The following is a 14,676-nucleotide window of genomic DNA, read 5'->3' as shown; positions in this document are numbered from 1 at the left end:
CCCTCGCTGCGGCTCCCCGGCCTGCCCTCACCCGGCACAGCAGCAGACGGCGCCGGGCGCAGTCCTGCAGCCTGCAGAGTCTGTTTCGGGTCTGTCCACACGCCCTCGTACAGAACTTGCAGCACAACGCAGGGGGCTGCACTGCTCCGTTTCCCTGAAACCCAGATCTATGGAACAAAATGTCAAGAGTACAACTGCGATGTTCCCCTCGCTCCTGACCTCAAATAACCTGTGCCAGAAAAACACAGCCATGACATCCTATCAGAACCGTTCTCCCAGTTCTTCCCAGTCTGACACTCATGAAATTTCACCAGTGTGAATTTTATGGCTTTTAAGCTTAGACAACAAAGAGAGTGATGGGAAGCACAGCAGACCGGCAGTGCTTCTCCTCTCAAGGACAACTGCCCTTAACAAATTACAAAATCAGCAGAAAAAGGAGAAGATAAAGGTGTGGGGGCAGCCCAAGCAGCAGAAGATTGTAACCGGACCCCCCGGTGCACGCCAGGGCCTCGTGCGGGGCACACGGGAGCGATGGCCGCGGTGGTGCCAGGGGACAGGACACAAGGGACACTGGGGACAGGGACCGGACAGGGACCATGACTGTCTCTGTTTTCCCCAGGCAACAAACACTTCTGCCCTTACGCTGCCTCTGGTTTTAATCAATCAGGTTATTTGTTTTCTTCTCCAATTATTCTGTCACCTGTGACTTTGGATTAACAGTGTGGATGGAGAGAAGCCCAAGTGTCGGCAGGTTAAACAGTCAGGTCAATGAGCCTCTTTCAACAGAATAACATCTAACTACGTGGCATCACGTCAAAAGACACCCCCAATGGCTTCTCTTCATGGGCTAGCATGGTGGGTTTGTTGCCATCTGCTCGTGAGTTGCTTATTCTTTCATTTCAGAAACATTGAATTTAAAGGCAGAACTAAGGCAAAAATAAAAGGGAAGCCTTCTCATCAGCTCCTGCTTTTGAATGCATTGGTTTTCTTGTGAAATTTCCAATTCAGGCAGGTTACTAAGAAACCAGATTACAGAGAAATACCACCAGCATGCAAGCTTGTACTGACAGGGACCGCACACGTGCGTCTGCGTGTTTGCACAGATGAGCGTGTGTGCACGGATGAGCGTGTGTGCACGGATGAGCATGGTTGCACGGAGGAGCGTGTGTGCACGGACACCCCGCCGCCCTGAGAAGGAGCATCCAAGGGAAGAAAACTGCAGGGGGTCTCTGCACCCCAGGGGAAGCCACACCAGGCTCCATCACACTGCCAAACAACTGCATGGCGGTGGTGAACCACTGCCCTACCATCCCCTCGACCGCTCTGTGGCTTTCTCACCATTTCCCCTCCCTCGGCTGAGACCGTCCCGCCCCAACAGGCACCACGCGATGTCCCTGTGTCCCCGGTGCCTCCCAGACCCCGGCCCTGGCCACATCTGATGGAGCAGGAGCAAGTGCCAGAAGCAATGGAAGAGAGCGGGTCTGGTGGCCACCCAGACACATGCTCCAGGCATGGGCTTACAAGCCCCTTTTCCAGAGGAACCCGAGCCCTAAAAGCCACATCGCTATGACACACTGCATGGGAAGGAGGAAAAACCAGGCAGCCAGCAGCACTAGAAACAAACGTGTGCAGGGCCAAAAGCTGATGGTGAAGTGCACGGGTGTTTGTAAGAACTCGCTATGTAAGTGATTAATTATATTGCTGAGCACAGGCTGCCCAGACAAGAGGCGGTGAACGGCCACGGCCAGCTGACCAAATCACACCCTGGGAAAAGGAAAGAGTGCTGAGCTGTATCCTGGAAAATGCACCACTCAATGCCATGAACTTGCATTTGAAAGGAACTGCTGATTGTGAATAAATCCACCATATGGCTTTACAAAGCTGATAGTGCATTTATTTCCCAAATATAGCAAGATCAGCCTACGACAGCCTGTTTTTCTTTTATAATCCACATTAGAAAATGATTTTAGTATAGTATCAAACACAATTTGCCGGGTTGCTGTCAGATAGTCACTGGTGTAACACAAGGCTTTCACGGTAAGAACAGGGTCTTGTGTATAGCAGCTTCACCACAACATTAAAACATGGAAGGAGTTGCTGAGACATTTTGGCGACCTTGCTTCAGCAAAGCTGCCTACAGAGAGGAGAAATGTTAAACCTCACACTGCTGCTTTTGTGAATGTTTTCTTCGAGTCCACCGGGGGGACTCGTGGCCCTTCACGACCTCTGCCAGCGCAGTAATTTGTGACACTGCTGGGGGGTTCAGTGGAGAGAACGTGCAAAGGTGGGGAAGCTGCTGGGTATTCACCATGCGCTCTGCCAGCCCAGGACAGCCGAACACACCCCGGGCTGACGAGAGCCCCGGAGCCGTGCGTGGTCAGTGCCGAACGCAGTCCGCGGCGCCGGGGGAACGTGCGGCCTCGCCATGGGCACCGGGCACAAGGACAGACCCCGCAACCCCATCGACATGTGGGCAAAGCTGCCTGTGACGGGGACAATAAATAAAGACAACTTCTATGGTTCTTCTCACAGTAGGTCATCCTGACCATACTCACCATCCTACCTTCCCCAAAAGTGCTTAAAATAACCCCACTTGGAGCCATCCACAGACTGAGATCTGCTCTGCTGCTCAGCCTCCCGGCCAGCTGCTCTCCCTCTCTCCCACGCCAAAGCATTTCGAGCTGTGCAACCCTGCAACCTCAATCAGGTCTCTTCAGAGTGGGAGGGATGACAGAAGGTACCTTTGTGCTGATTTAAGCACTAACTAAAAATAGATGACACAAGAACTCTGGCAAGCTACGGCTGAACCCATCTGTAGCGAGTGGAATACAGTCACATAACAGAAATATCTCTAGAGCCTTGGAAATTTGCTCTAAATTCGGCTCTTTCTTTAGCTGGTGCTGGTTTTACATGAAAAATTGCAGGAAACCTTTGCACTGGATGGCTGCGCTGGGATTGCTGATCAGCAAAAGAGTGGGATGGGGACAACTTCCCAACAAAACCTGGGAGAGAAGAAAAATCAGTTTCAAAATCTGATGATAGGATGGAACATCTACAATTGAAGTGGTTTTGATAAAATCCCCCCCGGCACCAATCGTTGCTATTGAAGAGGAAAGCCGTTTCAGCGCTGTGGCCATGCGGCGGGGCGGCGGTGCAGGGACGCGGGGCAGGAGCGCGGCCCCCGGACGCAGCCCCGCCGGGCAGCGCCGCCCACCGGGCCCCTGCGGAGCGGGCACCCGGCGCCCAGCCCGCCCGTCCCACGCGGGCGGTGTCCCGGCGATCACGGCGCCCAGTGCCCCTGCACCGCGTGTCAGCGTGAGAGGAGCCCTCGGGTGCTGCGGCCCGGAGCCCTTCCCCGCCCCGTTCCGGGCACCCCACGGCCGGCTGCCAGCGGCGGGCTCGCCCCCGCGCCGTCCTCTCCTCCCGGGGGCAGCGGCGCTCCGGCTGCTCTGAAGGCACCAGCGGAGACTGCCCCGGGGATCCCTGCTCGGGGGTCCCCGCCCGGCGAGGCCACCGCTGCCCCCCCTAGGCGCGAGGCGCGCACCGGCCCCAGAACCAGCATCAATACCGGCACCAGTACCGGCACCAGCATCAACACCGGCCCCAGTACCGGCCCCAGCAGCAAGACCGGCACCGCCCCCGCCCGGTGGCCGGCGGGAGCGCATCCGCCCCGGAGCCGCGGAGAGCGGGCCGGGCGGAGCGGGGGTTCCCGTCCCCGGCAGCACGGGCTGCGCCCCCGGCAGCGGCGGCACGGCGGGGGCGGGGGCGGGAGCTCCCGGCGTTACCGGCGGGACGCGGCGCGGGCAGCGGGCTCTGCTGGCAAAGCGGGCAGCGGCAGCGCCCGGTGAGGGTCCCACAGCCCGGCCGTGTCACACGCTGTCCCCAGGCCCCCTGGCCCGGCAACACGCGAGACGGCGGCACCGGCAGAACGAGCGGGCACGGCCGCCCTGTCCGTGCCGCGGCTGGTCCCACGTCTGCGGCAGAGCCCGCACCTCAGCGCGGGTTTAACGGGCGGAGCCTTCAAAAGCTGTACGGAAAGAACAGATGAGGCAGCTGGATTCCTGCACATGGGGCAAGTTCTGATTAATGTAAGAACTGAGATTAGAGCAAGTCTGATGTTCTTCCCTAAAAAGCAAGGGCTGATATGGCATTCAGACTGAGAAATTCAAGAACAGCTAAATCAGGAAATGCAATTATTGCAGAAAGCTCAATCTGAACTCAGTGTTCTCCTCCATCAGCCTTAAACTAATGGCCTCTCTTCATGTAATTATGGACTATTAGTTACACCAAACCGTATTTGCATGCTTAACAATGTTACTGTACCTCTGATGCACACACCATTCTGTAGTATTAGTGCTGCTCTATATTTAATTTATGTGGGGTTTACTGCAGGGTAATACAGGACTCCAGTGAAGTTCCCAACTGCCAGCGCCTGATTAACTGGGGTCGAAGACATAGGAATGACTCACCACAAAAATAAATCCTCCTGCCACCCCAGCTGGGACAAAACTGGCAGACTAATGGTAAGTGTAAGTGGCGCCATAATAACAAAGTCTTCGAAAAAGAACTAACAGAAGATTGGCTATTTGAGGCTCATGCCGGGCTCCTGGCTGCGGGGTCCGGCCACACCGAGATCCCTCCAGCACCCAGCCCAGGGTTTGCTCTGCAAACGTCGAGTGGAGCCCAAGGGCAGCCAGAGCAGCCAGCAACCACCAGCGGGTCCCCGCGGCTGCTCCGTTCCACCGCTTATCTTCTGCAACAAGGAGCTTTAAGATGCATTTTAAACACTTCCCAAGCAGACGTTCCTTTACTTAGTTAATTGGCCTATTCTACTGATCTAAATACAACAAGAGGTAAAACCCAAACGTACTTTCTGTGGTCACCCGGAGAAGAATCCACTGTCTGGAGTGTATAAGGAAATAATTATTTTTACGTGCATCACTCAAAAATATTCCAAAGGTCAAAAGCTCAGCCTAGAGGTGCCCCTAAGGTACAGAGCTTAGTTTTAAGGTGCCTCTGGCTGAGCTTTCATGTTTAAGACCCCTAAAAAGCTAACCCTCTACCTTAAGGGCACCTCTGAACTAAGCTTTAAAATTAGCTCAAACATCAGTGATTAAACATCCCCAGCGCCACACTACCCCCACTGGAGCCTCCAAAGGGCCAGAGCAGAGCTGTCACATCACCCCACTGGAGTCCTCAGCAACCCCAACACCAACACACACACTCCTGTTAAGGCCCCAATCCCTCTGCTGTTTGACCCTTCTCCAGCCAATAATAAATGACAGCAAGCCCACAGCACACATCCCACGTCAAAAGATACATCAGATCCATTTCCAACGCACACCAGTGGGAACAGGCAGACCCAAAGAGCCGGTCTACATCTTAAGTAACAGGTGCATAAATGCTCTTCTACAGCAATATTCCTCTTCAGCTACAGTTCAGGAGTAGCAATCAGGGTCCAAAAGATAGTACTAGGGGCTAAAATTCTGTCAAACTGCTACTATTCAGCCAAGCTACAAGTGCACCTTTAAGGTCAAAGGGACACAAGCGTGTTCCCACGTGCTGCTGAGCGGACTGAATTCAAACACGCGGCACTGACCCACGTGCAAGCGCCCCACGGGCTGTGCTGGTGCGCCCGAGGCAGCCAGTATTTCAAACACTCCCAAAACACAGGGACTACGCTGCATCCTGAGCCACACGCCTTGCTGTGAGGAGGACTGGCAATTCTGGATGCCAATGAGCAAGAACAGGTCACAGCAAAGAAATCAGCGTGTTGCCTGCTCATCACATCACGTCCACCGCCTGAGGCGCTTTCTCCAATGCGCCCTCCCCTTCTGTCCATCACCACAACCCGCAGCTCCACCGGGCCGCCTTCCCAGCCTCCTCCCGCGACAAACAGCGAACAGCGGCCGCTCCCCCCTGCGCCCGGCTCCGCGGGGCTCTGCCCCCGCGCACATCCCGCGTACCTTCCGCGTGGCAGCTGGCGGAGAGGATGGCGCTGGGCGGTCTGAAGAGGTAAGGCAGGTAGCGCGAGAAGCATTTCATCTTCCGAAACGGCAGTTAAAAAATAACGAAACACACACAAAAATAAAACCATACAAAGCTTAAAAGTGAAAGAAAAAAAAATAATAATAAAGAAGAAAATAACGGAACCCCTCCTCAGTCCATGAGGATCTGGCGGTGCCCGGGTAGCCTACATGGCGGAGGCGGAGGGGCTCGCTGCGGGGCTGGGGCGGCCGGCCGGGGCCCATGCTCCGCTGCCGGCCCGGGGGCACCGCGCAGCGCAGCGCTCCGGCCCGGCCGCCGCATGGGCCGGGAGCGCGGACAAGCCCGTCCTGCCCGCGCACACACCGCGGGCGCGCAGGGAGGCGCGGAGCCCCGCGCCGCAGCAGCCTCAGCCCCGCGGACGGGCCCGGCCGGGGCGCCGGGAGGGCGGCTGCGTGCAGCCCTGCTGGGGGGTGCAGCCCGGCTGGGGGATGCAGCCCGGCCTGGGGGCGCAGCCCGGCTCCGTTCCGCCCGGCTCGGCGGCGTTGCGCAGCGGTTTGGCAGCGCCGGTGCCCGCGGAAGCGGCGCGGAGCCCTGCGCAGCCCGAGGGCGCTTCCCCTGCCCGGGCAGCGGGAACGAGCCAGCAGGTCCGAAAAGCGCTTGGGGTAACGCGTGTTCGGCAAGTCCGTCGCTCTCCCGGCACACAGCGAGCCGCAGCCCCGCGGTCCCGCACGGAGGTCTCGCTGGCTCCATGTCCCCGCAGCCCCGCGGTCCTGCACGGAGGTCTCGCTGGCTCCGCGCCCCCGTGGTCCCGCACGGAGGTCTCGCTGGCTCCATGTCCCCGCAGCCCCGCGGTCCCGCACGGAGGTCTCGCTGGCTCCGCGCCCCCGCAGCCCCGCACGGAGGTCTCGCTGGCTCTGTGTCCCCGCAGCTCCGCACGGAGGTCTCGCTGGCTCTGTGTCCCCGCAGCCCCACGCTCGGCCTCCTGCGGTCACAGCGCGTGTTCAGACCGAGGAGTAACCAAAACCCAAACCACCAGAAAGGCTCTTACAAACCACAGTGTGCAAATTAACACACAGGATGAAAACACAGTTTGCTATATTACAGATGCTTTGGAGGCAGAGCTCTCAATTCAGACTCACCAATACCCGTTGAACCTGCAATATTTGAGAAGTAGAACAGATCTAGGTCAATATTTCTAATGCTTTTTCAATCACAACCCACTTTTTAAGGAAGGAATCTCCCACAGCTAAGCACTCTCCAAACTTGCCCTGCTGCAGCCTGCTCAGGTGCACATAATGGAAAATATCACAGTATCAAGAGGGCAGGTTGAAAGGAAACAATATGATCAGCTGCTGATGCTCACACCCCCTTTTTCCAGCTGTTTAATTACTCTACTGACGAGTTTTTGGTTCAAAACCAAAGCACTTGTGGCTCTTGCCTGCTGTGGTTGCCTTGGGGAGCACTGGGGCCGCTTGCTGTTTGGTTTCCTCACCTGGCCACAGCCTTTCCAATTCTACTGTCTTTGGGAGATGACAGCACAAGCACATTTGTACCTCTGCCAGTGAAGAGAGAAGCTTTTAGTTTCATTTTAATATCTTTATTTAAAATACTGCGTCTGGATGTGGGGGAAAAATAAGCCAGGTCTGGGTTGTGAGCAATGTGAACCCTTCCTGCTCGGAGGTGATGTTCACTCTGCACACACAGAAGTGAAGGCTGAAGATCCAGTGCTATCATGTATCTCAAGTACATCCCAGGAAACAAGGTATGAAATAAAGAGACTACATTTTATAAAGCACTTTTCATGGAAAGTCACTTTATGTGTGCATGTATAACTCGCACGTCAGATTATTTAATATACTAGCCTGGAAAGGTAAACAACTGTCTCTTCACTGCTGCTGAACTGCACCCAGAAACTGCATGCGGGTTTACTTCAGAAAGTGATGGCTGTCGTCTCCAGCTGCAGTGACAGAGGGCAGGTAGGTGCAGTAGGCATAGTTGAAGTACATCACAGATGCGAAAACTGCAGTTACTTATCTGTCATGATCACAGTGGCTCAGGTATCACTTTCATAAGGGTACAACAAAACCTGGAAAGGAAGGTGAATTTCCAAGCAGCAAGTTGCACTATCCGGAGCTGGGATGCCACTAAAAAGGCGAGGGCCACCCCGGGTCAGCCCGTGTGAGAACAGCTCTGGAGACACTGCTCACCTCCCGCAGCCACGGGAGGAGCGTGTCCTGTTCCAGGCACCACCTCGCCCTCCTCTGCGTCGCCGATGTGCCGCGGGTGTGTGCTGTGTACTGTGTGTCTGCTGTCGCCTGACCAGGCTGACAGCACCGGCCGTACCCGCGGGTGCGGGATGCCCAGCGCCGCGCCGCCCCGGCGTGGGGCAGCCCCCATGGCCACGGCACTTCCGCACTGCGGGCCGTGGGGGTCAGGAACGCCAGAGGAAATCCCACCTCTTCTATTTGCAACAATCCCTTTGCTACACCACACTGCTAATTATCAATATATCAAAATACAGCAAGATGTCTAGAACTTGTTCCCTGTTAATAGAAATGAAATATAATTCAAAACACTGTGGCACCACAACAGCGATCAGCAACATCATCTACTTTATTTCTAACACTGAAACTAGTGTTTGTTTGAGCAGCTGAAAGATGTCCTGGGCCTCCCATCTATGCACAAGAGAGCTCATTCATTCACGGGTTAAAGGACCCGTGGCACCACTGGTTTCATCAGGACAAGTACTACACACTGCTATGCCACATTCCAAGTTAAGGAAAGCAATAAACAAGGAAAGAACAAGAGGAGAAAGTTTCTGTGTATCTCTGTTCATGCAGCTTTATGCACGCATGGAAAAGGGCAAGAGTACTATCAGAGAATTAACACAGAATTATTCTTGGCAGCATTTTAAGTATCACTTGAAAGCCAGAAGGACAATCCACCCTGCTGAAGGAGGCAGGCTCTTCAGCATGTGAAGATGAGGAACTTCGTGAACATGATAGGGACGTCCTGGTTTGAGGCAGGACTGCGCGGTTCTGCCAGTGCAACTGGGCATCCCGGTTTGGGGCAGGATGGCGCGGTTCTGCCAGTGCAACTGGGCATCCTGGTTTGGGGCAGGACGGCGCGGTTCTGCCAGTGCAACTGGGCATCCTGGTTTGAGGCAGGACGGCGCGGTTCTGCCAGTGCAACTGGGCATCCTGGTTTGGGGCAGGACGGCGCAGTTCTGCCAGTGCAGCCGGGTCCTGGTGAGCAGCATCCCCGGTGCCGCGTTCCGAGTGGGGGCCTGTCCGTCATGCGATCTGCAGGCGATCCCTGGGAACGCGGCTCACGGCCTCTGGCACTCCAGACAAAACAAGACACAACTTTAACGCAAATGCAGAAGGACCCTGCAGTACCACAAACCGACCTGCTCCGCACACATGAAGACGGGATTTGATCACTGTTCGTTGGGCTCACTATGGCACAAAACCACTGCCTGGACAGGGCAGGTTCAGAGGGATACCGTAAAGGTTTCAGTTATCCTTGAGGGATACAGAATATGTAGGGAATAAATGTGAAATGGAAAGGAATTAATGGATGAATGGACAATGCAATTAGTGAAAGGAAAATGAAAGTGCGAAATGAGAATAAGAAAGTGTAGGGAAATGCCCAGTAAGAAGTTTAAGCCAGAACAATCGTAGAAGGAACGGAACTGAATGAAAAAATTCACCTTTAAAGTCAGGAAAATGGAATGTGTTCATTTCAACTGCCCGTGTTTTGCGGTCTCCGTGTTGGCCAAATGCCCAACAGATGTGCTGGCACAGAGACGTGCCCCAGTGACCGGGGAGCACCGGTCACCCTGGACGCTGCTGGGTGTGAAGTGGGCGTCCCAAGCTCCCGCATCCCCAGCTGTCTGCAACAATCCCGCCCCCGCCCCCCCCCATATCCATTGCTGTTCATTTTAACTCCAGATACAAGAATGAGCACCAAGTTATACTTATGTTACCCAGAAACAGAACCCAACTGATTCCAGTGAAGGATGTTGTAGTGGGAAAGGCTGTCTCGTAATTCCCTGAAAAATCCTGTAAATAACAGCTGAAAATGAAAAGGAAATCTATTTCAAAGACTATTGATATGATTAAGCCATAATGCCTTCAAGTGAATTTTCTGGATCAATAGCTAATTTTAGAGACTCATCTCTTTCAAATGCATCAGTACGTAACGAAGGCAGAAATGAAGAGTGCGACTTAGCGCTTTGCCAGCAGTTTCCAACAACACGTGAACAAGCCCCTGCATGTTGACTGGGCAAGATGTACATGACAAACAACTTCTTTTTGATCACAGCAACAAGAGGGAAAATAAACTTACCTTCCGTCACCCCAATATCTGCAGTTCCTTTCACTTGACTAAAGCACCACAGCACATCCTGCATGAGCTCTCCAAAACCTGCCAGGGAAACATGCAGAAAGCAGATAAGATACACTCACGTTTGTATACAGCTTGTCCTTTTTCAAACAAACACACACATGCAGAACAATTGGCGCACCAATGTCAGCCATCCCTGCACGAAGGGAGCTATTTACTGACCTGTTATCATCGTTCCGCCCGCAGCGCAGAGCTGACACTGGGCTCGGAGCGCGTGCAGCCGCGCTGTGAACGGCCCGTCTGTGCGCTCCGCCGCCCCAGGGCCGCGCTGCTCTGGAGACGGTGCCACCGGAGTCAGTCCCCGCGCTTGGCTCATCGCTGGCAGTGCTGCGAGTCAGGAGGCGCCGTGCCCACGGCTGCCCATCAGAATACTAATGCCCCGTCATCCCCCGCGCTCAAACAGGGACAAAGAGCCACTGCTACCGCCACAGCAACGTCTTCTTTCCAGTTTGTGGTCAGTGTGGCTGCGGACTGCTTGGGGACCGCACAGAGAACACTGCCCGCTGTGTCAGGTTATGATATGTACCAGGTAAAAGGAATGGGATTGGGAACACTTTCTACTTCCCAGCCCACCGGTTTACACACCGTGTGACCATAAGACAGAGTTAACTTCTATGTGCCCCTATCTTGAGGATAAAGGTAGCAATTACAGCTGTCAAACACAAACTGAGAAAGCTCTCCAAACCCTCAAAGGGCTTTTCATTGTTTAGGTTATGCATCTCTGCCTAGAGCTTTCCAAAGCCTTTTGTTTGAGCCAACGTGTGATGTTGGCACTGTTTCACGTGATCTGCTGGAGACAACAACCCTTTTGTGCACTGTCACACTTGAAGCTGTGTCCTTGGAGAAGTCTCCTATCGTGAGTTTTCTTAAGCAAATCTCATCTCTCATGACTTTTAAGGGCCCATCAGAGGAATATCAAGGAATGTTCTTGCTTGACCCCTGGGGCAGGATGACAGTTTGTTTATTAATAGACAGTAGTTTGATCCTCAGCTGGAATAAATGAGTCCTTGCTTCTATATGGATTCGACGGGGTAAAGCCAGGGGCAGATTCGCCCATCCAGAAAAACCTCGCTCCGTGCTTGTGGGGGGACAGAGCTGCTGGAGGGGAGCCCTGGATGCTCCGGGCCGCCCCCGGGCCGCCAGCAGCAGGGACGGGCCGCAGGGGCCACAGGGGCCGCGGGGGCCGCGGGGGCCGCGGGGGCTACGGGGGCCGCAGGAGCCGCGGGGGCTGCGGGTGCCGCGGGGGCTGCAGGGGCCGCGGGGGCTGCGGGGGCCGCAGGGTCTGCGGGGACGGGGAGGCGAGAGCCGCCGGCCCCCCGTGACCCCAAGCAGGGCTCCGTGCCCGCGGCGGCGCGGGGACAGTGCGGGACAGTGCGGGTCCGCAGTGACCCGCTGTGGCCAAGGACAGAACTGCGGGCCTTGTTTCAAAGTCGATTAAATGTGTACATCGATGCCTACACTTTTGAACAAGCACTCACCCGCAAAGCGTAGAAAATACCTCTAATTCAGTAGAAGCTTTGGGCACCCACGTGAAAGTGAGCCCACTTTAACCACGAGAGATGCCAGCAGTGGATATTAACATCTGACACACGAAAGACATAACATAAAGTTCACCAGAGAGTAACAGCTGAGATATGGCTGCTAAGTATAATTTCACTTCTTTTAGAGCTCAGGGGTTCTGGGAAATATGTACTGTAAGTATGGCTAAATGTCTCTATTTTTGTAAGCCATTGTTAGAAATTAGTTTGGTACTCGAAACAAAAACATGGCTGGCTGAATAGATAAAATAGTAAAAGAGAATGAAATGGGCTAATTCCTCTGACTTCCAGCTGTCCTGGAGCAAGGACTGCTCTCCCCAGGAGCCCCGGGAGCCCGAGCCTGCTCCAAGCACTCCCGAGAGCCGGAGAGTCCGTGCCCAAAGGTACGGACAACGGGATGGAAACGTGGTGTCTGCTTTTTGACAAGATCCTTTCCAATCGGAACGCGCTCAGACAGAGGATGTGGCACGTCCGCTGGGACTCGACCTTACAAAGAGCAAAGCAGCTCGGGCTGTGCTCAGAGGGACGTCGCTTTACTGCAGGTGTGAGCGGGCGGTGATCAGCGTTACGGAACGTGAGCGGGGCCGGGCTGCAGGCAGTGCCCGGCGGGACTGGCCCCTCCTGAAGAGTTAACTCTTGCTGTGAGACCGGCTGCACCTGGGCGTCGGGGCTGGAGCTGCCGAGCCCGACCCTCCCCTTAGCAAAGGCAATTCAGACCTGTGGCGGCCCTTGCGTTAAGGAGCAGACCCCAGGCTGACCAGCAGCGCAGGGAACAGCTCGGCAGCACATCTCGGAGCGGCAGAAGGTTTTCCGTTGTGCCGGCAGATCAGAGCAGGCTGTCCCTCCGCCGGCCGCAGGTGTCACCGCAGCGCGGCTGAGGCTCCTGCGGGCGGGAGGCGACACCCACCGCGCGGGTCCCCACGCGTGCGGCTTCGCCTTCGCCCGCGCCGCGAGGGGAAACTCCGCCCGGGGCGGGACCCACGGGACGCCCGGCGGCTCCTCCGGCCCCTCCGGGACCCTCCGGCTGCGGCGGCTCCGCCGACGCCGGCCTCTTCCGGCCGCCCCGCAGGTTGCCGCCGCCCCGCAAGTTGTCGCCGCCCGGGCCGGCGGCTGCTCGGCCGCGTTCCCGCCCCTCCCGAGGTAGGTGCTGCTTCGGCTGCGCTCCCGGAGCGGGGTCTGCACCACCCCGCGCTGACCCGCCTCGCGCTCGGGCGCTGCCGGTGATGCCGCCGGCCGCAGCGTCGGGGTCCGCAGCGCCGGCTGCCGCGGGTGCGCGGTCCGGGCGGGTTCGCACGGCGCTGCCGGAGCGAGGGCTCCAGCGGGGACAGAGCTCGAGGTGACACCCGCGACACCCGCTCCTGTCCGCCCGGAACTTAGCGGTGGTTATGGAAGAATTCAAAATGGGCTTTAGTTTCTCTGGGACAGAAATGATGGGGTAACGTCACGTACTGCTGCATTTCCGCCCAGTTTCAGCTGTTCAACAGAACAGCAGCACCTCTGCCTCTGAGCGGGTTCTTCTTAATCAATGAAGAGATGAGGAAAGAAATTACCTGTGACCCCCTCTGAGGCAGTGGTCCTCTTCCGAGGAGGCTCTGTAGTCACCCAGCCTGATTTATGGCCGTTACATCTGAAGGTGCGTTTTTCCTCGGAAGTGTAAGTTTTGGGGCTTGAAAAAAGATGCTGTTGTGGCTTTGTTTCAGACTGAAGGCTCAATCTGTTCCCTTCAGAGGCACAGATAGGGATTGCAAACATTTGCTGCTTCATTTGTTTTATTGTTGGATCTTGTTTCAATTCTCTGATATGAGAAATGGAGATTTTAGTTTAATAGTTTGCACTGGGTTTTTTTGGCCTTTTGGGAAGCACAAACTCGCCTGCTCCTTGCTGGGCATGGTGAGATCCGTATGAACCGCGGCAGCAGTGTTGGCGGGTGGAGGTGGAGGCTGTAAAACACTTTGGAGGGATGGTGTCTTTGTGCTGGCTCTGATGGGCTCGGTGCTGGGGGAGCCCCGGGGCGGCTGGTGGACAGACCTGACCTCCCGTAGGGTGAGGAGCAGCAGCCGCTGCAGCCGGCAGTGGACCGTACCTCGGAAGGTTTTCCTTTCTTGCTCAGATCCAAACAAACTTTTAAAGAAACTGAATGGTAACTACACCTTGATTTGCCATGACATCTTTCCATTAAAAAAAAAAAAAAAGGTATGATTTTCTTTCATTTTCCAAATGAAAGACTTATGTAACAGTATAAATCAAAAGGTTGACACTTAATTTCTTCTCATATAGCTTTTACACTTCCACGTGACCTTAGTAGTCAAAACTGCCTGTCTGGTTTTATCTGGCCAAGTCACTGTGTCCTTTTATTTTGGATATTGACCTCACTACAATTAGCTATACTTTATCATCTCTAAATCAGTCATAAGATCATGGAAGCTACAAAATGTAGTGTGTTGGATGATACAGCAAACATGAGCCAGGTCCTCGGATCTTTTGGTCTGTTGGTCTATTTCTGCGCGTCCCTCAGTGGGCAGCAGGTACAAGGTTATGATGTTACTGGCTTTCTCTAGTAAAGTCCATTATAATGCACTTTTTCCCTGACACTCAGTTTTGTCTCCAGAGCAGTGAACCTCCAGTGAGAAATTTGCAAGCTGCAAAATGCTTCTTAATGCTGAATGACGATGAATTTTTGCCTCCTGCCCCCTCCAGGATGCAGCAGCAGAACGTTGCCTGGCTCTGCTGGCAGTGACCGCGG

The 14,676-nt window shown here is 55.0% G+C and overlaps 1 protein-coding gene across 1 annotated transcript in view; it reads right to left on the bottom strand.

The window, feature by feature from the left end:
* The window catches only part of PPP2R2B (protein phosphatase 2 regulatory subunit Bbeta), a gene marked incomplete at both ends in the record, with an annotated part of 56,189 nt that extends 49,412 nt beyond the window's left edge, over positions 1–6,777 (bottom strand). The window contains one exon of the mRNA XM_080352930.1: positions 5,967–6,777. Within this exon, the coding sequence (XP_080209056.1) occupies positions 5,967–6,045 (79 nt within the window). The remainder of the gene's footprint in view (positions 1–5,966) is intronic.
* Positions 6,778–14,676: the final 7,899 nt, after the last annotated feature.

This window comes from Nesoenas mayeri (genome assembly GCF_963082525.1).
Source record: "Nesoenas mayeri genome assembly, chromosome: 14".
Classification (NCBI taxonomy): domain Eukaryota; kingdom Metazoa; phylum Chordata; class Aves; order Columbiformes; family Columbidae; genus Nesoenas; species Nesoenas mayeri.
Note: the sequence above shows the minus strand (reverse complement) of the source record. Positions and strands in the feature narration are given on the sequence as shown.